The 22,794-nt window shown below is 39.3% G+C and overlaps 2 protein-coding genes across 2 annotated transcripts in view; one reads left to right on the forward strand and one right to left on the reverse strand.

The window, feature by feature from the left end:
* LOC106092565 (peroxidase) overlaps nt 1-22,794 on the forward strand; it is a 198,966-nt gene that overhangs the window by 134,058 nt on the left and 42,114 nt on the right. Inside the window, exons 3-4 of the mRNA XM_059363023.1 lie at nt 5,386-5,465; nt 7,809-7,899. Of these exons, the coding sequence (XP_059219006.1) occupies nt 5,386-5,465; nt 7,809-7,899 (171 nt within the window). The remainder of the gene's footprint in view (nt 1-5,385; nt 5,466-7,808; nt 7,900-22,794) is intronic.
* On the reverse strand, nt 1,488-8,703 carry LOC106092583 (bifunctional arginine demethylase and lysyl-hydroxylase psr-1). The gene is made up of 5 exons (XM_059363024.1): nt 8,680-8,703; nt 2,306-2,497; nt 1,921-2,250; nt 1,727-1,856; nt 1,488-1,659 (listed from the first exon to the last, which is right to left on the reverse strand). The coding sequence occupies exons 1-5, from the start codon at nt 8,695-8,697 to the stop codon at nt 1,574-1,576; spliced, it is 756 nt and encodes a 251-aa protein (XP_059219007.1). The 5' UTR covers nt 8,698-8,703; the 3' UTR covers nt 1,488-1,573.

Below are 22,794 nucleotides of genomic sequence, written 5' to 3' on the forward strand. Positions count from 1 at the left end.
GGGTTATGGAGGCCACCGGCACTTTGCCTTCAAATTCTTTCTTTACTCCCATATACCGTTGACTTGAGCTCCATATTGCTATAGTCGGAAATAAAGTTCAGTTTAAGTGATGATTTAGGGCGTACCCCCAAACTTGGATATCAAATTCGTTTTCTACTCTCAAATACCTTTCATTTGAGTCCTATATTGCCCTGATGGATCCTGATTTGGATATAGCTGTCATGTAGACCGATCCTCCGATTTAGGGTCTTAGACCCATAAAAGCCACGTTTATTATCCGATCTTGCTGAAATTTGGGATAGTGAGTTGTGTTAGGCCCCTCGACATCCCTCGTCAATTTGGTCCAGATCGGTCCAGATTTGGATATAGCTGACATATATACCGATCCGCCGATTTAAGGTCTTAGGCCCAAAAAAGCCACACTTATTATCCGATTTTGTTGAAATTTGAGACAGTGAGTTATGTTGGACGTTTCGACATCCTTCTTTAATTTGGGCCAGATTTGGTTATAGCTGCCATATAGAGCGATCCTCCGATTTAGGGTCTTAGGCCCGTAGAAGCCACATTTATTATCCGATTTCACTGAAATTCTGGACAGTGAGTCGCGTTAGGCGCCTTGATAGCTTTCTTCGATTTCGCCCAGATCGGTCCAGATTCGGATATAGCTGCCATAAAGGCCGATCTCCCGATTTATTGTTTTGGGCCCATTAAAGGCGCATTTATTACCCAATGTCGCCGAAATTTGGGACAGTGAGTTAAGTTAAGCCCCTTCACATACTTCTGCAATATGGCACAAATCGGTCCAGATTTGGAAATATTTGCCATATAGAACGATCTCTCGATTTTAGGTTTTGGGGCCATGAAAGGTGCATTTGTTGTCCGATGTCGCCGAAATTTAAGACAGTGAGTTGAGTTAGGCCCTTCGACGTCCTTTTTCAATTTGGCCCAGCTCGTTCCAGAATTGAATGCAGATGCTATATAGACTGATCTCTTGATTTAAGGTTTTAGGCCCATCAAAGGCACATTTACTGTCGCAGAATTTGGGACAGTGCTTTGTGTAAGGCTCTTCGACATTTTTCTGCAACTTGGCCTTAATCGGTCCAGATTTGGATATAGCTGCCATGTTGACCGATATTTCGATTTTAAGTCTTGGCTCCATAAAAGGTGCATTTATAGTCCGATTGCACTGAAATTTGACACAGTGACTTATGTTAGGCTTTTCGTATGTGATTCAGATCGGTTTAGTTTCAGATATAGCTACTAAAAAGGCCAACTTTTTTTATACACAATTGAATAATGAATTGTACTAATTAGTATTTGGTCCAAATCAGAACATATTTCAAAAAAACTGCAATGGGACATAAGGTATGCAATTTTCACCGCATTTTGATGAAAGGTGGTTCACATATATAACCGAGGTGGTGGGTATCCAAAGTTCGGCCCGGCCGAACTTAACGCCTTTTTATTTGTGTTTTTTTTTTGGGGAAACAGTCATATATATTATGGGTTTAAAATAATTTTATGCATCCTTACATGGAAATTTAATTAAATTTCATTTTTAAATTTGATTTGCTTAATCATACTCAGCCCCTATGGTGAGGCTTATTTCTCCTGGCTGCACAAAAGTCTGATGATACCATTTGTTGGTATCCAAAACAACTGAAAAGTCATTTAAGATCAAAATTAACAACTTGAGTGATATAATTCTATAAAATGTTGTACTCACTTATATCTCCCTTGTTGACAATGCCATCAAAGGATTTGCATTTAAAATAGCATTCTGGTGGGGGAGCCAATAGCCAGCGTTTACTGCCCGAAAGTTGAGCCTGCCAGGAGGGCAAGCGGACATTATCAATCTAAGAAACGTCAAAATAATAAACTTATTTATTTAACATTTTACCATCTATAAATCTCACTTACATGCATATGCGCTCCCAAACCTGCGGTGCCTATGAAAAACCAATCTACTGCATTATTCTCCGAAGTATCGGGTAGAAAATATGGTTTGCCATAGTGGCGACGAAATTCTTCTGCCGTTTCAGGATTACAATTACTCCAACCAAAATACCACGGTTGTTCTTCGTTATTCGCAGAGTTGTTATTAAAATATTCCACCCTTGCTTCGGACATGTCCAAAGCCTCAAAGATATCACGAAATCCTGTTTTATAGGGCAAAAATTGGCAATCTAAGATTTTTTCTTTGCGCTGGGCATTGTTGTAGACATCACGGAAATACCAATAATCAAATTTCTATAAATGAACAATGAATGTATGTATTTAACACACTGTAGTGGTTTAGACTCACCTCTAAAGCTGTCCAATTCTTGGTGGCATCTTCAATTATTACCGGTGTTGCACTGTACGCATATTTTCTAGCAAATTCCTGAGATGTTATATCCGAGACTCTGGCAATCTTATCGACATTTTCACAGAAGTTGCAATTCTCAGGAGGACGAAAAGCATAGCGCAGCAAACGTGGCATTTCAAAGGAGCAGCGCTGTTAGGAAATAAAGAAAATTAAATAAAAATAAGTAAAAGCGTGCCAAGTTCGGCCGGGCCGAATCTTATATACCCTTCACCATGGATCGCATTTGTCGAGTTCTTTTCCCAGTGTCTCTTTTTAGGCAAATAAAGTAAAGGAAAGGATAAAAGAATATAATTGCTATGCTATTGGAGCTATATCAAGTTATGGTCAGATTCGGACCATAATGGAATGAATGTTGGAGACCATAGTAGAAGCAACAAGTAAAAAGGCGTTAAGTTCGGCCGGGCCGAACTTTGGATACCCACCACCTCGGGTATATATGTAAACCACCTTTCATCAAAATCCAGTGAAAATTGCATACCTTATGTCCCATAGCAGTTATATCGGGCCTTTAACGAAATATGATCTGATTTGGACCAAATACAAATAAGTACAAGTCATTGTTCAGTTATGTATAACAAAATATTGGTCTTTTTAGTAGCTATATCTACAATAAAAATAAACCGATCTGAACTATATACAACATGGATGTCGAAAAGCCTAACATAAGCCAATGTGTCAAATTTCAGTTAAATCGGATTATAAATGCGCCTTTTTTGGGGCCAAAACTTTAAGTCGAGATATCGTTCTATATGGCAGCTATATGTAAATCCTAATTGATTTAGACCAAATTGCAGAAATACGTGGAGGGGCTTAACTTAACTCTCTGGCCCAAAATTTTGTCATCATCGGATAATAAATGCACCTTTTATGGGCCCAAAATATTAAATCGAGAGATCGGTCTATATGGCAGCTATATCCAAATCTGGATCGATCTGAGCCAAATTGACGAAGGATGTCGAAGGGACAAACACAACTCACTGTCCCAAATTTCAACAACATCGGACAAAACATGTGACTATTGTGGGCCTTTAACCCTAAATCGGAGGATCGGTCTATATGGCAGCTATATCCAAATCTGTACCGATCTAGGCCAAATTGATGAAGGACGTGTAGGGGCCTGATACAACTCACTACCTCAAATTCCGGCAAAATCGGATAATAAATGTGGCTTTTATGGGCCTTAGACCCTACATCGGAGGATCGGTTTATATGGCAGCTATATCCAAATCTGGATAGATCTGGGGCAAATTGACGAAGGATGTCGAAAGGCCTAACACAACTCACTGTCCCAAATTTCGGCAAAATCGGATAATAAATGTGGCTGTTAATAAACGTGGCTTTTATGGGTCTAAGACCCTAAATCGGAGGATCGGTCTATATGGCAGCTGTATCCAAATCTGGACTGATCTAGACCAAATTGACGAAGGTTGTTGAAGGGCCTAACACAACTCACTGTCCCAAATTTCAGCCAAATCGGTTAATAAATGTGGCTTTTATGGGCCCAAGACACCAAATCGGCGGATTGGTCGATATGGGTGCTATATCAAGATATAGTCCTATATAGCCCATCTTCGAACTTAACCTGCTTATGGACAAAAAAAGAATCTGTGCAAAGTTTCAGCTCAATATCTAAATTTGTAAAGATTGTAGCGTGATTTCAACAGACAGAGGGACATGCGGACGGACATGGCTAATTCGTCTTAGATTTTTATGCTGATCAAGAATATATATACATTATAGGGTCGGAAATGGATATTTCGATGTGTTGCAAACGGAATGACAAAATGAATATACCCCCATCCTTCGATGGAGGGTATAAAAAGTATATTATTGTTGATCGTCCGACATTCAAAGTGGATTTAGCCATGTCCGTCCGTTTGCCAAAAGCACGCTAACCTTCTAAGGTATAAAGCTGGGCGCCTGCAATTTTGTACCAATAAGTCCTATTGTTGTAGGTCGGCCCATAAATGGACCATATTGGTCCATGGTTCGATGTAGCTGTCATATAAACTGATATCAAATTTTGCATTCTTAAGAATCCAGAGGACGCAGTTTTGTACAATGATTTTTCCTATGATCCTCAACATGCATGCCAAATATGATCTGACTTGGTCCATAACTGGATATACCTCCATATACAAATTGTACTCTTTTTTTCTAAATTTTCCACAATGACTTCTACTTTGGTCTCCAACACCCAAACCAATTATGGCCCGAATCGATCCATAATCTGATATAGCTGCAATAGCATGGCATTTTGTATCCGTTACCTATACAAAGATACCGGGCAAAGAACTTTTTAAATGCGATCCATGGTGGAGGGTATATTTGATTCGGTCCAACCGAAATTAGCCCGCTTTTACTTGTTTTAATCTTCATTTAAATTTTATCACATTTCTTACCTTTGATTGCAATTCAGTATAATAATAATTCACTGCATATGCCAATAGACATGTTATAATTACTATTTTTAACCATTTTTGCTTTCGATTATAGGATTTCCTATTATCTTGAAGAAAATGTTTAATGCTTTTCAGCTCTTTCAAATTAACATTTTCACTTTTACACTTTTCCAATATCTCAGCCAACTTTACTTGAGCACCTTCCATATTTTTCTTCTCCGATATATGCTTCAATAATAAGAACCAAACTCTTCGAGCTACAAACTGAGACTATTGCAGAGGACTATATTTCTAGCATCCTTTACACTGTTTTATGGTGGTTAGACAAAAGTTTAACAAAAACCATTCAATCGTTAATAATGTTCTTATCTGATTGTTGGGCGTTAAATCAATTGCAGCAAGAAAGTGAAAACAAGGAAACATATGCTTGTTGTCCTTAGATGGGATGTCTATACATGTCTGTATGAAGGGCGGTGGTAAAAGTAGGGGTGGGGGATATGGTTTGTCTGGGCACATGTTGATAACAAATAAATGAATTCCTTCAATGAATTTCTATGCATTGAGGCTGTCAACCAATAATGTTTTTGTTCTTCTTGTACTTTTTTTGTTTCGCAGAACTCCGTACAATGGTGACTCAACTTGTATAACATATGATGCTGTTAACGCTGCCTATTTGGATGCACGCAAGAGAATACGTAAGTCAATGGGGATTTTATAAAAATAGAAAAAATGATTTGAAAAAAATTAAAACAAATAAAATAAAAAAAAAATTTAAGCGAGTTTTTTTAAGTCTATTTAAATCATAAATGAAATCAATAAATCCAGACAAAGCCACTGTAATATTGAATATTTATATATCATTCTGAAAACATAAACATAAAACATTAAGGATTGGTTTGAATAAGAGGATGAGAACATTCACTAGCTATTGACGATCTTTCCTAATTATACTCACCACCGTAGGATAGGGGGTATAAGGGGGTATATTCATTCAGTCATTCCGTTTGCAACACATCGAAATATCAATTTCCGACCCTACAAAGTGTGTATATTTCGGATCGTCGTAAAATTCTAAGACGATTTAACGATGTCCGTGTGTCTGTCCGTCTGTCTGTTGTAATCACTCTAGAGCCTTCAAACATTGAGACATTGAGCTAAAATTTGGCTCAACACAACATTTTTTTGATGCACGCTGGTTAAGTTCTTGAACAGGCCAAATCGGACCATTTTTGGATATAGCTGCTATATAGACCGGTTTTCCAATAAAGGGTCTAATGCAAATAAAAACCTTTTTTTCATCCGAATTTGCTAAAATTTGAAACAGTGAGTAGTTTAAGGCTTAAATTTGCAACAAAGGATTATTTTAAGCCTCCTAACATCTGACCTAAATATGGATTAGATCCGTCCATATTTAGATATAGCTGCCATATAGACCCATCTCCCAATAAAGGGTCCGAAGGCCATAAAAGCTTTGTTTTTTATCCAATTTCGCTGAAATTTGGAACAGTGTGCAGTTTTAAGCCTCTCAACATCCCACCCAAATATGGTACAGATCGGACTATATTTTTATATAGCTACTGTCTAGATCGATCTCCCGATTACGGGTCTAAAGACCATAAAAGCTTTATTTATTACCCGATTTCGCTGAAATTTGCAACAGTGGGTTATTTTAAGCCTACCGATGTCTGACTTAAATATAGTTCAGACCGGACTATATTTAGATATAGCTATCATATAGACAGATCTCCCGATTAAGGGTCTGAAGACCATAAAAGCTTTATTTATTATCCGATTTCCCTGAAATTTGCAACAGTTGGTTATCTTATGCCTCCCGACATCTGACCTAAGTATGGTTCAGATCGGACTATATTTAGATATAGCTGCCATAAAGCCCCATCTCCCGATAAAGGGTCCGAAGGCCATAAAAGCTTTATTTATTATCCGATTTCGCTGAAATTTTAAATAGTGCGCAGTTTTAAGCCTCCCGAAATCCGACCCACATATGGTACAGATCGGACTATATTTTGATATAGCTGCAATACAGACCGATCTGCCGATAAAGGATCTGAAGACCATAAAAGCTTTATTTATTACCCCATTTCGCTGAAATTTGCAAAAGTAGATTATTTTAAGCCTACCGATGTCTGACGTAAATATAGTTCAGATCGGACTATATTTAGATATAGCTGTCATACAGACCGATCTCCCGATTAAGGGTCTGAAGACCATAAAAGCTTAATTTATTACCCGATTTCGCTGAAATTTGCAACAGTTGGTTATCTTATGCCTCCCGACATCTGACTTAAGTATGGTTCAGATCGGACAATATTTAGATATAGCTGCCATATAGACCCATCTCCCGACAAAGGGTCCGAAGGCCATAAAAGCTTTATTTATTACCCGATTTCGCTGAAATTTTAAATAGTGCGCAGTTTCAAGCCTCCCGAAATCCGACCTAAATATGGTTCAGATCGAACGATGTTTAAATATAGCTGCCATATAGACCGTTCTGGCAATAAGGGGTCTAAAGCCAATAAAAGCTTTATAGATTACCCGATTTAGCTGAAATTTGAAACATTGAGTAGATTAAGACCTCCTGATATACGACCTATGGTTCTGAACGAACTATATTCAGATATAGCTGCCATATAGACCGATCTGCCGATAAGAGGACTGAAGCCCATAATAGCTTTATTTATTACCCGATTTTGCCGAAATTTGAAACAGTGAGGTTTCCTGAGTCTCACTATATCTGACTTTAATATAGTTCAGATCGGTTTACAATTGGATATTTCTGCCAAAAAGACCAATATATTGTTCTACAAAATTGAATAGTGTCATATATATTAGACCACTCAATGTCCGTGCCGAATTTGTGTCCTTAAGTTATTAAATTTTCACCGGATTGTGCCGAAGTGGGGTTAACATATATACCCGAGGTGGTGGGTATCCAAAGTTCGGCCCGGCCGAACTTAGCGCCTTTTTACTTATTTTTACTTGGTGTTTTTTCTAACTCGATATTTTTTTCTTCACAACAGATGTATCTCAACCCAAAGGAGATTGGAAAACTGAAGATATAGCCACCGTGGGTGAACTGCTCTTGGACATTTCCATACAATTGGCCAGAACGTAAGTTTACTACTCTTTCTAACGTATGTTGATTGCTTTGGAATTAATTAATTCAAAATTGATTCATGTCGGTGAACATATGAGTATAAAATTGCTTCTCCATTATCGAGCATAATCTGCATATGGAGTCTTTATGGGGTTTCATTTTCAATCCATATTTTTTTCGTAAAATCTAAGCGGTTCACATCAGGCGAACAACCTGTAATTTAGTACTTAGTGGTAATAACGAAAATTGTTTTTGACTTTTTTGAAAGTTTCTTATGGACAAAGAAAAATATCTCATTTAATTGGAGCCCAAACAATTTATTCATGCGTTAGTACTTGTATTTGACGTAAATTAAAAAATTTTGTTCACTCCTTAAAGCGATGCCATGTTTTAGAGGCTTGCATTAAATTGTTTTAATAATTGGCAACAATTTTAGTAAGTGTAGATTATATAATGATAATAACTTATTTGCTAGCTGGTTTCGGTTAAAAAAAAGTGGGTCTATGCGTAACTGATGCAGAAGTCCTCATGCTGCGAAAGTGTAGTTATCATAGTTGCCGCTACATAATATTATTAATCGATTATTAATTTGAATACCAATATGGAAACATACTACTACTAAATTTCCCATGAACATCCCATTAAGGAAGAAGGAATACTTCTCTCATATCCATGAGTGCAGTCGGATTAATGTAGCCAGCATTAGTAACGAGGAAACCAGCTCTGAAATATTTTTAGATGTTCACGGCGGGATTTGAACCCAGACATTCGGCACCACAGGCGGACATACTTACCTCTGCCCCACGGTTCATATGAGAACATATCAGTTATTGACTTGATAAAAATAAGCCTCTTGAAATTTTGATATTTATCCCTTATGTATCTCTCGTACAACTTATATTTCAAAAGATGGGGCTCACACATGAGATGAGACACAGATAAGGACCTAAAAGTATAAAGGGTTAGGTTAGGTTTAAGTGGCAGTCAACCATCAGACTCACTTAGACGTTTTCGTCCATTTTCATACCACAGGAACAGAAGAAGGAAGTTGCCTTCTAGTTCCTACCGTTGAACCATCCAGATCCACTTCACATCCGTTAAATCAGACAGGTTCTCAAAGAAATGAGAACCTAAAGTGGAACTCATTTTGACGGCTAGTGCGGGACACACAAACAGAAGGTGTTCTCTAGACTCTATCCCTCTTCGATGTCCTCACATCTTCTGCAAATGTCGTTGCTGGCAACCTTCAGTCTGTCAGCATGTTTCCCGATTAGGCAGTGACCTGTCATGACGGACACCATGACTGAGACGTCTGTTCTAGGCAATGACAGCAAAGCAGTAGACCTCTTCAAGTCTACATAAGGCCACATAGTTTTGGCTGTGAGCACAGCCTCCTCTTTGTGACCATCTATCATTCGTTGTCCTTCGGGCCTGGTCCTGAAAACTTAGCTTACATGTCGCTAGAGGCATACCCACAGATTCCAGTATCCCTGGAATATGTAGGGTAGTTCCTAGTCTTGCAAGCTCATCCGCTTTTCAATTCCCTGGGATATCTCTGTGGCCCGGCACCCAGAACAGGTGCATTTTAAACTGTTCAGCCATCTCGTTGAGAGATTTGCCACAGTCGAGGGCGGTTTTTGTGTTCAGCAATACATTTTCCAGGGATTTAATGGCTGCATGGCTGCCTTGAGAAGATATTTATGCCAATCGTCGTAATGACATGATATTATATCTTAGCCATTCCACCACTTCTTTAATTGCAAGGATCTTTGCTTGATACACACTGCAGGGATAACTATGCGCATCACACAGGCTGGCATCTTTGAGCTCCATTCTGTGTGGTATTCTTCGTTATCACGAGAAACTTAGCTGGGAGCCACCGGGCGTGTCCACAAATTGCGGATAGTTGAATGCTCCATACGGAGTAGCTGTTACTGTAGTCGCGGACAATCAGCAGTATCGAGGGGAGAGTCTCAGTAAAAGGCCGGGTGTCACCGGCTCTTGATTACATACTGAGTGCCTGTGATACTCGATACTGTACGACAATGTGAGTTATTGGCGAATTTAAATAACCAATGGCCATCACGTTCCCACGGCGATCGGTAGTATTGTGATGAACGAGCTTGCTCATCTATAAGAGCTTGACGAGGATTGCCACTTCCACCTAGAAATGTGTGGTGCATGGCATAGTAGACCAAAAATATCGCCAATATTAGGAGCCCAAAACCACCTCTGAAAAAAAATCATCTAATGATCTCGCAAGGTTTCGACCCTAGACAAACCCATGGTAGATGGACATGCCAGCCTCCAAGCTACAGTGTCAGTCGATCATCTAATGATCTCGCCAGGTTTCGACACTAAACAATCCCATGATAGATGGACATGCCAGCCTCCAAGCTACAGTGTCCGTAAGTGATTTATTTATCTATTTACTTATACTACCCTTCACCATAGGATGGGGGTGTACTAATTTCGTCATTCTTTTCGTAACACCTCGAAATATGCGTCTAAGACCCTATAAAGCATATATATTCTTGTCCGTCCGTCTATCTGTCCATCTGTCTGTCTGTCCGTCCGTCTGTCTGTCTGTCTGTCTCTGTCCGTCCGTCCGTCTGTCCGTCCGTCCGTCTGTCCGTCCGTCCGTCTGTCCGTCCGTCCGTCTGTCTGTCGAAAAAACGCTAATTTCCGTAGTAGTAAAGCTAGGCGCTTGAAATTTTGCACAAATATTTTTATTAGTCTAGGTCTGTTGGGAATGTAAATGGGCCAATTCGGTCCATGTTTTCATATAGCTGCCATATAAACCGATCTTGGGTCTTGACTTCTTGAGGCTCTAGAGGGCGCAATTCTCGTCTGATATGACTGAAATTTTGCACGTAATGTTTTGGTATCATTTCCAACAACTGTGCTAAGTATGGTTCAAATCGGTTCATAACCTGATATAGCTGTCATAAAAACCCATCTTGGGTCTTGACTTCTTCAGCTTTAAGAAGGCGCCATTCTCATCCGATTTGGCTGAAATTGTGCATGAGAAGATTGGTTATGACTTCCAACAAATGTGCTTAGTATGGCGAAAATCGGTACATAATCTGATATATAGATACCATATAAACCGATCTGAGATCTTGACTTCTTGAGCCTCTAGAGGGCGCAATTCTCATCCGATTTGGAAGAAAATTTGTCAAGTTCTTTGAATGACTTTTTCTATATAAATATATATACATATTGATGTAAGCAATATGGAGTTATTCACTGACATGGTCCGTACTTGCCATGGCTGTTAGAAGTCACTTCCAAATTTTCAGGGAAATCGAGTAAAAATTGCTCCCTCCATTGGCTCAGAGTTCCAAATTGAGATATCGGTTTAAATGGCAGCTATATCAGGTTATCAACCGATTTTGATCATACTTTGTGGATGTTATACTAAAGCGACCTATCCAAAATTTCAACCAATTGGATAGGAATTGGGCCCTCTTAAAGCCCAAGAAGTTTAATAGGGAGATCGGTTTATATGGACCATACTTGGCACAGCTGTTGGAAGTCATTCCTCAACGACATGTGCATAATTTCAGCAAAATCGGATAAGAATTGCGCCCTCTAGAAGTTCAAGAAGTCTAATCGGGAGATTGGTTTATGTGGCAGCTATATCGAGTTATGATCGATTTGAGGCATGCTTATGACAGTTGGTGAAAGCCATGCCAAAACACCACATCAAAATTTCCGTTAAATCGGATAAGAATTGCGCCCTCTAGTGGCTCAAGAAGTCAAGACTCAAGATCAGTTTTATATGGCAGCTAAATCGAAACGTTGCCCGATTTGGAACAATTACAATCCCAACCGATCTACCCTAATAAAAAGTAAAAATTTCAAGCACCTAGCTTTGCTCCTTCAAAGGTTAGCATGCTTTCAATAGACAGTCAGACTGACAGACAGATGGACAGATATGGCTATATCGACTTTAAATGTCATGACGATCAAAAATATATATACTTAATGGGGTTGCATATTTCGAGGTGTCTTAAGCCCATAGGCTCGAAATGGGGCCTGAATATGGGGATAGTCCACTGGCCATACAGGAGCGTGATTAGACCAATACTTACTTAGATGGAGCAAAAATGCAACGTAAGGATAATAAAACAGGTTCAGAGAATACGCCCGCAAGGGCACTGGAGACTATTCTAGATATCCGACCCATAGACATATTCTAGATATCCGACCCATAGATATCCGACCCATAGTCATACAGATTATGTGTGAGGCATCCACTGCTGCTACGAGACATAAGGCGATGGGAAAATGGATAGACGACACAAAACCTGGATGGACTAGAAGAGGTTTACGATCGGATACTTGAGATGACACTTGAGGTCGAGTGCGAGGCACTACTGACAGAAGTACAGTCTTAAATTGACGGAATTTTGGTTTTGCCATCTAGGATACCATGCTACACAGATGGATCAAAGCTAGATGACAGAGTTGGTCCGGGGTCTACATTGAGAACCCAGGACCGGAAATCTGTTTTTGACTGCCTGCCCATTATACGGTCCTGCAGGAGGAGATATGGCCAATCATGGAATGCGTGAGGGGGTGTGGTGTTAACACGAGGACTTCGGGTGTCAAGATCTCCACGCACAGTAAACCGACAGGGCAATATCAACCAAGACGGTAAGGTCACTTACAGCCTTGGAGTGTAAGAAGAAGATTAACGTCTTCTCCGAGGATGGCATGATCCCCATAATTTGGGTGCCGGGCCACAGCGGAGTAAGGAGGAATGAAAGAACAGACGATTTGGCAGTGAAGCCCAGAGGACTTCCGTCAATAAACTTGGTTAATCCGAAGCCTTTCGGGTCGACGCAAAATCAGATGAAAATTAAGGCTTTTAGGGGCTCTAGAAGTCAAAACCTGGGATAGGTTTATATATGGGGCTATATCAGTTTATAAACCGATTCAAGGCTTACTCGGCACTGGTTTTGGAAGTTATACCAGAAGTTTTTGAGCCGAATTTCAGCCAATGGGATAGACATTTAGGCTTGTAGGGACTCAAGAAGTCAAAGCCGGGTTTGGTTTACATGGGGGCTATATCAAAATCTTAACCGATATGTCCCGTTCGCATTCCCAAACGAACTACATCAATAAACAGTATCTGTGCAAAATTTCGATCAGCTAGCTTTACACGTTCGACCGCTATCGGGATTTCGACAGACTAAGGGACGGACGGACATGGCTAGTTCGGCTAAGAGACGATCAAGAATATGTATACTTTTGGGGTGTTATTTCAAGGAATTACAAACGGAATGACTAGATTAGCATATCCTCCCATCCTATGGTGTTGGATATAAAAATAAACAAGAGAAAATGATTGACCGTGCACGTGACCCAAAAACATAGCAAATGAGTGTCATGCAAGTATTCAGCAAGTTTAAGTGGTTGCAGACGCAACAATCAAATCCATGTGGTAACGTCGCAGCCAAAATGTCCGCAGTTAAGGACGCATGGTCGGAATCGCAACTTTCAGTAGACAAAGGTCGTTCAACAGACAACGAAGTTCAAAGTTATAAAGCAGTTCTGTATACCTCTTGTACGAATTGGCATGAAATGCCAATACGTTTATCCATGATCTCGCCTCTATTCTGGGAGAGGCCAACAGATTTTTCACCATTCCCAACAATATAGTTTTACTTCTAATTGGGAACCTCTCCACTTATTCTCTTTACCTTCAATTTTCTAAAAGTTTGCCATTTTCATTATTCTTCTCGAATGCACATAAAATAAACTTCGATGCTTGTTCATATTAATGAGACATTTATTAAAAAGCATTAATGTCACGTTTAAATTGTTTTCATGGAACGGAGTTTTTTTTTCTTCTTCTTAACCATTGTTTTAATAAACATGACATACGACTTTTGAATCTTGAATAAATAAAAGAATAAAATCAATATTAGCAGAAGCACGTGGCAAATGAAGAGAAGAATCATCTGCTCAAGCATAAGACATACGAGGATGTCAGTTTAAAGTACTTACAATACATACAGTGTTGCCACATTAAGCAGATTCCTACCAAAATTTAAGATCGGAAAACATGCTGACAGACAGAAGTTTGCCAGCAATGAATTTTGCAAAAGCTGTGAGGACATCGAAGAAGAGACTATAAAACACCATATGTGTGTCTCCCGCATTAGTAGTCACAAGGAGTTCCACTTTAGGTTCTCATTTCTTTGAGGACCTGTCTGATTTAGCGAATGAAGCGGAGAAGCGATCTGAATAGTTCAACGGTAGGAACTAGAAGGCATCTTCCTTCTTCTGTTCCTGTGGCATATCAATGGATGAAAACGTCTAAGTGAGTCAGATGGCAGACTGCCACTTAAACCTAACATAATATTTGAAGATTATTTCATGCAAATGTTAACAGTGACTGCGCCACAAATGGTCCATCCGCTTAGTCAAATTTTAATACCCTCCACCATAGGATGGGGGTACACTAATTTCGTCATTCTGTTTGTAACTCCTCGAAATATCCGTCTAAGACCCCATAAAGTATATATTGGTTGCCCAAAAAGTAATTGCGGATTTTTCATATAGTCGGGGTTGACAACTTTTTTCACAGCTTGTGACTCGGTAATTGCATTCTTTCTTCTGTCAGTTATCAGCTGTGATTTTTAGCTTGCTTTAGAAAAAAAGTGTAAAAAAAGTATATTTTATGAAAGTTCATTCTAAGTTTTATTTAAAATGCATTTACTTTCTTTTAAAAAATCCGCAATTACTTTTTGGGCAACCCAATATATTCTTAATCGTCATGACCTTTTAAGTCGAACAAGCCATGTCCGTCCGTCTGTCTGTCGGAAGCACGCTAACTTTCGTAGGAGTAAAGCTAGCCGCTTGAAATTTTACACAAATACTTCTTATTAGTGTAAGTCGGTTGGGATTCTAAATGGGTTATATTGGTCCACGTTTTGATATACCTGCCATTTAAACCGATCTGGGATCTTGACTTCTTGAGCCGCTAAAGAGCATAATTCATATCCCATTTGGCTGAAATTTTGCACGAGGTGTTTTATTATGACTTCCAACCACTGTGCAGAGTATGGTTGAAAACGGTTCATACCCTGCTATATAAACTTATCTGGGGTCTTGACTACTTGAGCTACTAGAGGGCGCAATTATATTCGCATTTGGCTTACATTTTGCACGAGGTGTTGTGTTATGACTTCCAACCACTGTGCAGAGTATGGTTGAAAACGGTCTATACCCTGATATAGCTGCCATATAAACCTATCTGGGGTTTTGACTTCTTGAGCGTCTAGAGCGCGCGATTCCTATCCGATTTGGCTTAAATTTTGCACGACGTGTTTTGTTATGACTTCCAACAACTGTGCTAAGTATGGGTCAGATCGATCCATAACCTGATATAGCTGCCATATAAATTGATCTGGGGTCTTGACTTCTTGAGCCACTAGAGGGCGCAATTATTATCCGATTTGATACAGCTGCCTTATAAACCGATTTGGGATCTTAACCTCTTGAGCCTCTACAAGAAGCAATTCCTATCCGATTTGGCTGAAATTTTGTACAACGGCTTTTCTCATGACCTTTAACATACGTGCCGAATATGGTCTGAATCGGTTTAAAGCCTAATACAGCTCCCCTATAAACCGATCTCCTTATTTTACTTCTTCAGCCACTAAAGGGCGTAATTATACCCTGCACCACCACTGTGGTACAGGGTATTTTAGATTTGTGCATTTGTTTGCAACGCTAAGAAGGAGAAGAGCTAGACCCATTGATAAGTATACCGATGGACTCAGTATCACTTTCTGATTCGATTTAGCCATGTCCGTCTGTGAGTCCATATATTTTTGTAATCAAAGTGCAGGTCGTATTTGTTGTCCAATTGTCACGAAATTTCTCACATGTCACTTTTTTGGCCCAAGGACAAACGCTATTGATTTTGAAAAAAATCGGTTAAGATTTACATATAGCTCCCACATATATGTATCGCCCGATTTGCACCTAAATGGCCGTAGTAGCTACAATTTTCAACCAATCTGCACGAAATTTGGCACGGACTGTTTTGTTACTGCACTTTATATATCTGGAAAATTTCATAAAAATCGGTTCAGATTTAGATATAGCTCCCATATATATCTTTCATTCGATTTGGCTTTTGAAGGCTGTAGAAGCCACAATTTTGGTCCGTTCTTTACAAAATTTTGCAAGAGGTTTTTTGGAGGATTTTTTTGAAGTCTTCATATGTGTGCAAAATTTCGTAAAAATCGGTTTTGATTTAGATATAGCTACCATATATATCTTTCATCCGATTTGGCCTTTTAGGGCTGTATAATCCACAATTTTTGCTCGATTTTATATGAGACGTTAAATTGACGTTCCAATACGTGCGCAAAATTTCATTAAAATCAGTCCTAATTTAGATATAGCTCGTATGAGTATATTTCTCCGATATGGTCTTTTTAGGCAGTAAAAACCACAATTGTGGTCACATCTCTACAATCTAGCGCGTGAGATGCTCTATTTGACGTCCCAGTATGTGTCATTAAAATTGGCACAGGTTTCGATATAACTCCCGTATAATCTTTTATCCGATATGGCCTTTTGAAGATGTGGAAATCCAAATATTTTGTCCTATGGTAGAAAAAGTTTACAAGGTTCTTAATTGCTATTTCAATTGGTATCCAAATTAAAGTCTGACTACATTTCGAGATAAGTTCCACATATAAAAAGTACTTCATGCACTAGGTGGTGTAGGGTATTATACAGTTGGCACCGCCTTTTGCCTTTCCTTACTGGTTCTTATTAGATTTGGCTGAAATTTTACACAATGACTTTTACTATGGTCTCCAATATTCAGTTCAATTATGGTGCGTAATGAACCATAACTTGATATTGTTCCAATAACATAGCAATTGTTTTCTTTTACCAATATTTCGATTTTCCATCCGTCCACCCGTCTGTCGAAATCACGATAGCGGTCGAATGCGTAAAGCTAGCATCGTGAAGTTTTGCACAGGTAATTAGTATTGATGTAGGTTGTTGGGGATTGCAAATGGGCCATATCGGATCAGATTCAGATATAGCTCCCATATAAACCTATCTCCCGATTAGACTTCTTGAGCCCCAGGAATATGCAATGTTTGTCCGATTTGGCTGAAATTTTGTACGTAGTGCTCTGTTGTGACTTTCAACAACTGTGCAAAGTACAATCCAAATCGGTCTATAACCTGATATAGCTCCCATATAAACCAATCTCCCGATTTGATATCTTGAGCCTTTACAAGTCTCAACTTTCGTTCGATTTGGCTGAAATTTTGCGTCCGGCGTTCCGTTATGACATCTAACAAATGTGCTAAGTACGGTCCGAGTCGTTTTATAACGTGATAAAGCTCCCATATAAACCGACCTTCCGATTATACTTCTTGAGCCCTTACAAGCCGCAATTTTTATTCGACTTAACTGAAATTTTGCAAGTAATGTTCTGTTATGACTTCCAATAACTGTTCCAAATACAGTTGAAATCTTTCAATATTGATTACTGAAAAAAAAAAGCCAGACAACATATTGAATTTGATCACATGCACTCTAATTGTAAACGTTCATTAGATGGCTAGTCTAATCACCAGTACAATAGTGCTGTTCTCTATCCTCCCTTCTATTGGGTGTACAGTTCATAGCATGGTAACTTGTACGCTTGAAATTAAATCTACATTCCAATTTGGAATATGGAAGACTTTAATTTTGCTACCTATGTTAGATGGTATAAAGACTAGTAAAAATTCTGCCGTTTGAGAAGGGATAGAGATAACTCTTGGAATTTTCGGATGGTCAACTCAAAGCGGTAAATGTCAAATATCGTCTCTGATTGTCTTGTGGCCATCGAAATGCAGCTATAAGTGTTTAATCATTAGTAATCTAAAGAATGTTCGCCCAAGGCAAAAATATTTTTTTTGGGAACTGTCTGTTCAGATGTATATATATCCCGCATATATGTCTTTCATATTAAATTCATGTTCAAGATGTTTCATTGCATGTCTTAACGCATTCAGAATTTGATTAGAATCGATTTCGATTAAGGTAAAACACCCATGTATATCTCTTATCAGATAAGCTTCCCCATTTCATCAAAAGTGGTAATAGTAGGTACACTGAGCTTTCCATATATAAATGGAAAATTTTGGAAAACTCTATCGAGACCCTCCCGTAGGTTATTTATTCCTATTGCCTAAATTATTACTTCCTTGTTTAGATAAGTAATCGCCCACAAAGTCCATTTAAGTAAAACCCATTCAAAGCTAACATGAATCGTTACTCTTCGTCAGTTCGTGGCGGACGAACAAGTGTAGAAGGTAACGAATTGTAGAAAACTTGAAGATCTTTTATTTGGAATTTTATAACAATCATCATTGAAAACATTGCCAAGAAGAGGAGGGAAACCTTGTCCAGGAGTCAAGATACTCTGCCATAACCAAGTTTAGAAAAACGAAAAACAGCACACCAAAATAGTAGACGTCCAAAATAATGGTAAACAAATATTATGTAACCAATTTGTTGCACTTCAGTCACCAACAGTTGTTGCAGCATGCAACAAACCAACGAATGAACTTACCAAACAAGCAGAGCAGATTGGAGCATCACCACCAGATCCTCGCTGGCCAAAAAGAAACCAAAATGAAAGTAGACATAGACCTAGCCATGCTCATAGTCAGAGCCATAGACTTTAACTTGAGATTGAAGATGTTTGGAAGACGAATTTCGGGTTTCGTTGTTATTGGTTGTTGTTGTTATTCTTTTTAGTTTTTGCTTCAAGTATTTATTTATGTATTTTTTGTTGTTCATTGTATCACTTTGGTTATGTAGGTAAGTAAGTTGTTTGCCGAAATTGGTTTTGGTGTTTCTTTATATTTTTATTTGTTTGCCGTTTTTTTGGCTATTAGAAACCAGTAGAAGATGAAACTGGTATATACTTGTAATGCACATTGGTTTTGTCTGAATAGAATATTATTGAAAAATTGCTATTATTAATATTGTCATAATCCTGTAGGGATGCAACTTAGAATACAATCTTCTCTTTTCACATTCAATTTGAAGTTCAGCGTTCAGTGTTCAACTTAAGGAGGATGCAAAAAATGGTGATATAATCTTGAAATTGATAATTGTGAACAAGTACATTTTTATCTGCCTATTCAGAAAATTATCCAAAGAAAAAATACCAAATAATAAATTTTCCATGAACATTCCATTGAGGATCAGAGGATACTTCTTCTATATCAATGAGTGCAGTCCGATTAAAATGTAAGCTCAATGATAAGTGGCCTCCTTCTTTAAGCCGAGTAGAGAAATTTTAACAAGGCAGGATTACTAACTTTAATTTAATTGTCTATGACAGAATATTTGTTCCACTATCCGAACATAGAATAGCGTTCCAAGGGCCTCGATCTTCTGGGCTCATTCTAAAATCTCTGACACCAAGTTTCGAGGTGTCTCCCACAACTTGATCTTTCCATCGGGCTTTTGGTCTTCCCGGTTTGCATGTACCACCGTGTTTGCCTTCAAAAGACTTCTTTACTGGAGCTTCTTCATCTATTCTGACAACATGACCTAGCCAACGCAGCCGTTGTATTTTGATGTGTGTAACTATGCTATCGTCGTCATACAGCTCATACAGCTCGTGGTTCATACGCCGCCTATATTCTCTGTTAACGCAAACTGGGGCATATATTTTACGAAGAATCTTTCTCTAAAATACTCCAAGCACTTCCTCATCTGCTTTCACAAGTACCCATGCTTCAGAACCATATAACAGCATGGGTAGTATCAGTGTCTTATATAGTATAAGTCCAAAGTAGCATCAGTTTGCCCAAATTATTCCTCGCTTAATCTCACAACTGGTGTCATTCGTTTCGGTTACGGCGGTGCCGAGGTAGATAAAGTTACTGACTGTCTCAAAGTTGTGGTTCCCAACTTTCTCCATTTTCTTTATCTGCTCGGTTGTGCAAGGCTTTTTGGGAGTTGAAACCATCCATTTCGTCTTATTTCCATTTACTGCCAGACCCATTTTCACTGACTCTCTTTCGATTCTTTCAAGGGCTGCAGTTACTACTTCCGGTAACCGACCGGAACCGATGATATCGATGCCGTCGGCATAGGCGAGTAGCATGTGTTCTCTTGTGATTAGTGTGCCATATCTATTCACATCTGCATCTCGTATAATCTTCTCCAGCAGGACATTTAAGGGATCACATGATAGGCTGTCTCCTTGTCTGAAACCTCGTTTGGTATTAAATGGTTCGGAGAGATGCTTTCCTATTCTTACTGAGGAACTCGCATCAGCAAGTGTCATCCTACAGAGTCTTATTAATTTTGCAGTGATACCAAACTCAGACATCGCTCGAAATACCTTTGAACGTAAAGGAATATCGAAGGCGGCTTTGTTGTCAACAGAGAGATGGCAGGTGTTGATCTATCCTCCTCGGGTCTTTTCCAGGATTTGGCGCAGTGTGAATATCTGGTCTAGGGTGGATTTACTAGGTCTAAAGCCGTATTGATAGGGCCCAATTATCTCATTGACTTTAGGTTTTAATCTTTCACACAGTACGCTCGAGAGTATCTTGTATGCGATGGGGAGGAGACTTATACCTCTGTAGTTGGCACATTCCGTCTTGCCTCCTTTCTTGTGTACGGGACATAGTATGCTGAGCTTCCAATCATCGGGTCATCGGGTATGCGTTCTTGTAGCCAGATTGGCAGGATTGGTGGAGAATTTTTAACATGGCAGAATACCTCTGGGCAGGATGTTCACGCCGGAGTTTGAACCCAGGAGTTTGGAGTCATAGGCGGACATGCTAACCTCTACGCCACCGCTGCCTCCTAAAAGTAAGAAGAGATTAGGTTAAGTTAGGTTGAAAAAAGGGTGCGGATCAGAGGACAGTTTGAATAGCATTTTCATTGCCTATGAATCCATTCGTAAAAATAATGCATATTGTCGTCACCCCACATCATTTCGAAACAATTGCATTCAACACCATTCATGATAAGCGAATATGACGAAACCTGTGCATTGCATTGCCTTGTCTTTTGTAAATCTCACTTTACACCCTCAAAGGCAACGAATATGCAACGAATGGTGTGAATTACTTCAGTGTTGTTTGAATAAAGCCTTCTATCTTTCAAAGGGAATATATTTAAATACTTCATTAATATCTATTGTGCCCACCACCCTAGAATGGGGTATGGTATTGGGGAGAGACGTTATATAATCTTTTATATCGGAATGTGGTCGGACCCTTCTCCTTACCCCGAAAATAGAAGTGGACCGATCGGGATAATACGGAACTCAAACGAAAGGTATTTGGGAGTAGAATACAAATTTGATATTAGAAGTTGTGTCAAAGTATCTATGAAGCCGTCCCCACCCTAAACCCCCGTTTAAACACCCATATTGACCGATAATGGCAATATGGGACTCAAATGAAAATGATTGGTAAGTAGAATACGAATATGGTATTTAAAGTTGTCTGGGCGCCGCCATCCTCCAAAACCCCCCATTAAAAATAGGCATGCAAACCGGGCATACAATATGGAGCTCAAATGAAAGGTATATGCAAGTAGAGCACGAAAATGATATCTGTTATCAGGATAAAGTGCCTGGGAGGCCGCCCCACCTCCAAAACACCCCATAAGGCGGACATATTTATCGACCTTGGCAATATGGGCCGAGGGGAGTCCACCGTAGAGCAGAGGTTAGAATGTCCGCCTATGACTGAACGCCTGGGTTCGAATTCTGGCGAGACCATCAGAAAAAATCTTCACCGGCGGGTTTCCCCTCCTAATGCTGGCAACATTTATGAGGTACTATGCTATGTAAAACTTCTCTCCAAAGAGGTTTCACACTGCGGCACGCCGTTCGGTCTCGGCTACAAAAAGGGGATCCCTTATCATTGAGCTTTAACTTGAATCGGACTGCATTCATTGATATGTGAGAAGTTTGCCCCTGTTCCTTAGTGGAATATTCATTGGCAAATTTGCAATTTGGCAATATGGGGCTCAAAAGAAAGGTATTCTTTAATAGAACACAGATTTGGTATCCAATTCCGGTGCCAAGAGTCTGGGAGCCTGACCCACCCCTTTATTGCCATTTTCGGTTAGTATGTCCTGATTGTTTGTGTTTTGGGGGTGTGGTGGACACTCTGGCATTTGGCACCAGAAGGTGAAGGCACCAGAAGAAGATACCAAATTCGGATTCCACTTTCAAATACCTTTCTTTTCAACCCCATATTACTATAATTGCCAAATACATTTAGTTCGAGTCTCATGATCGCCTAAAATGCCTATTTGGGGCTGTTTTAGGTTTGGACCAGTTTTGGGCTTGGGGCGGCTCCCTTGATACGTGGACACAATTTTTAATATAATATTCATACTCTACTCTCAAGAACCTTACATTTGAGCCCCAGATGGCCCCGATCGATCCAGTTTCGCTATTAGGCAATGCTGTTGGGGTAAGGGAGTTTTATTTTTTTTATACCAACCACCGAAGGATGTGACTATATTTACTTTGTCATCCAGTTTGCAACATATCGAAATACCCGTTTTCGACCCTATAATCAGCGTTAAAATCTGAGACCATCTAGCCATGTCCGTCCGTCTGCCTCACGCTACAGTTTTTACAAATAGAGAGCTGAAACTTTGTACAGATTCTTTTTTTGTCCATAAACAGATTAAGTTGGAAGATGGGCAATATCGGACTATATCTTGATATAATCCCCATATAGACCGATCCGCCGATTTAGGGTCTTAGACCCATTAAAGCCACATTTATTATCCGATTTTGCAGAAATTTGGGACAATGAGTTGTGTTAGACCACCCGACATTTATCTTCAATTTGGTCCAGATCGGTTCAGATTTG

The sequence above is a fragment of the Stomoxys calcitrans genome, chromosome 2 (genome assembly GCF_963082655.1).
Source record: "Stomoxys calcitrans chromosome 2, idStoCalc2.1, whole genome shotgun sequence".
Taxonomy (NCBI): Eukaryota; Metazoa; Arthropoda; class Insecta; order Diptera; family Muscidae; genus Stomoxys; species Stomoxys calcitrans.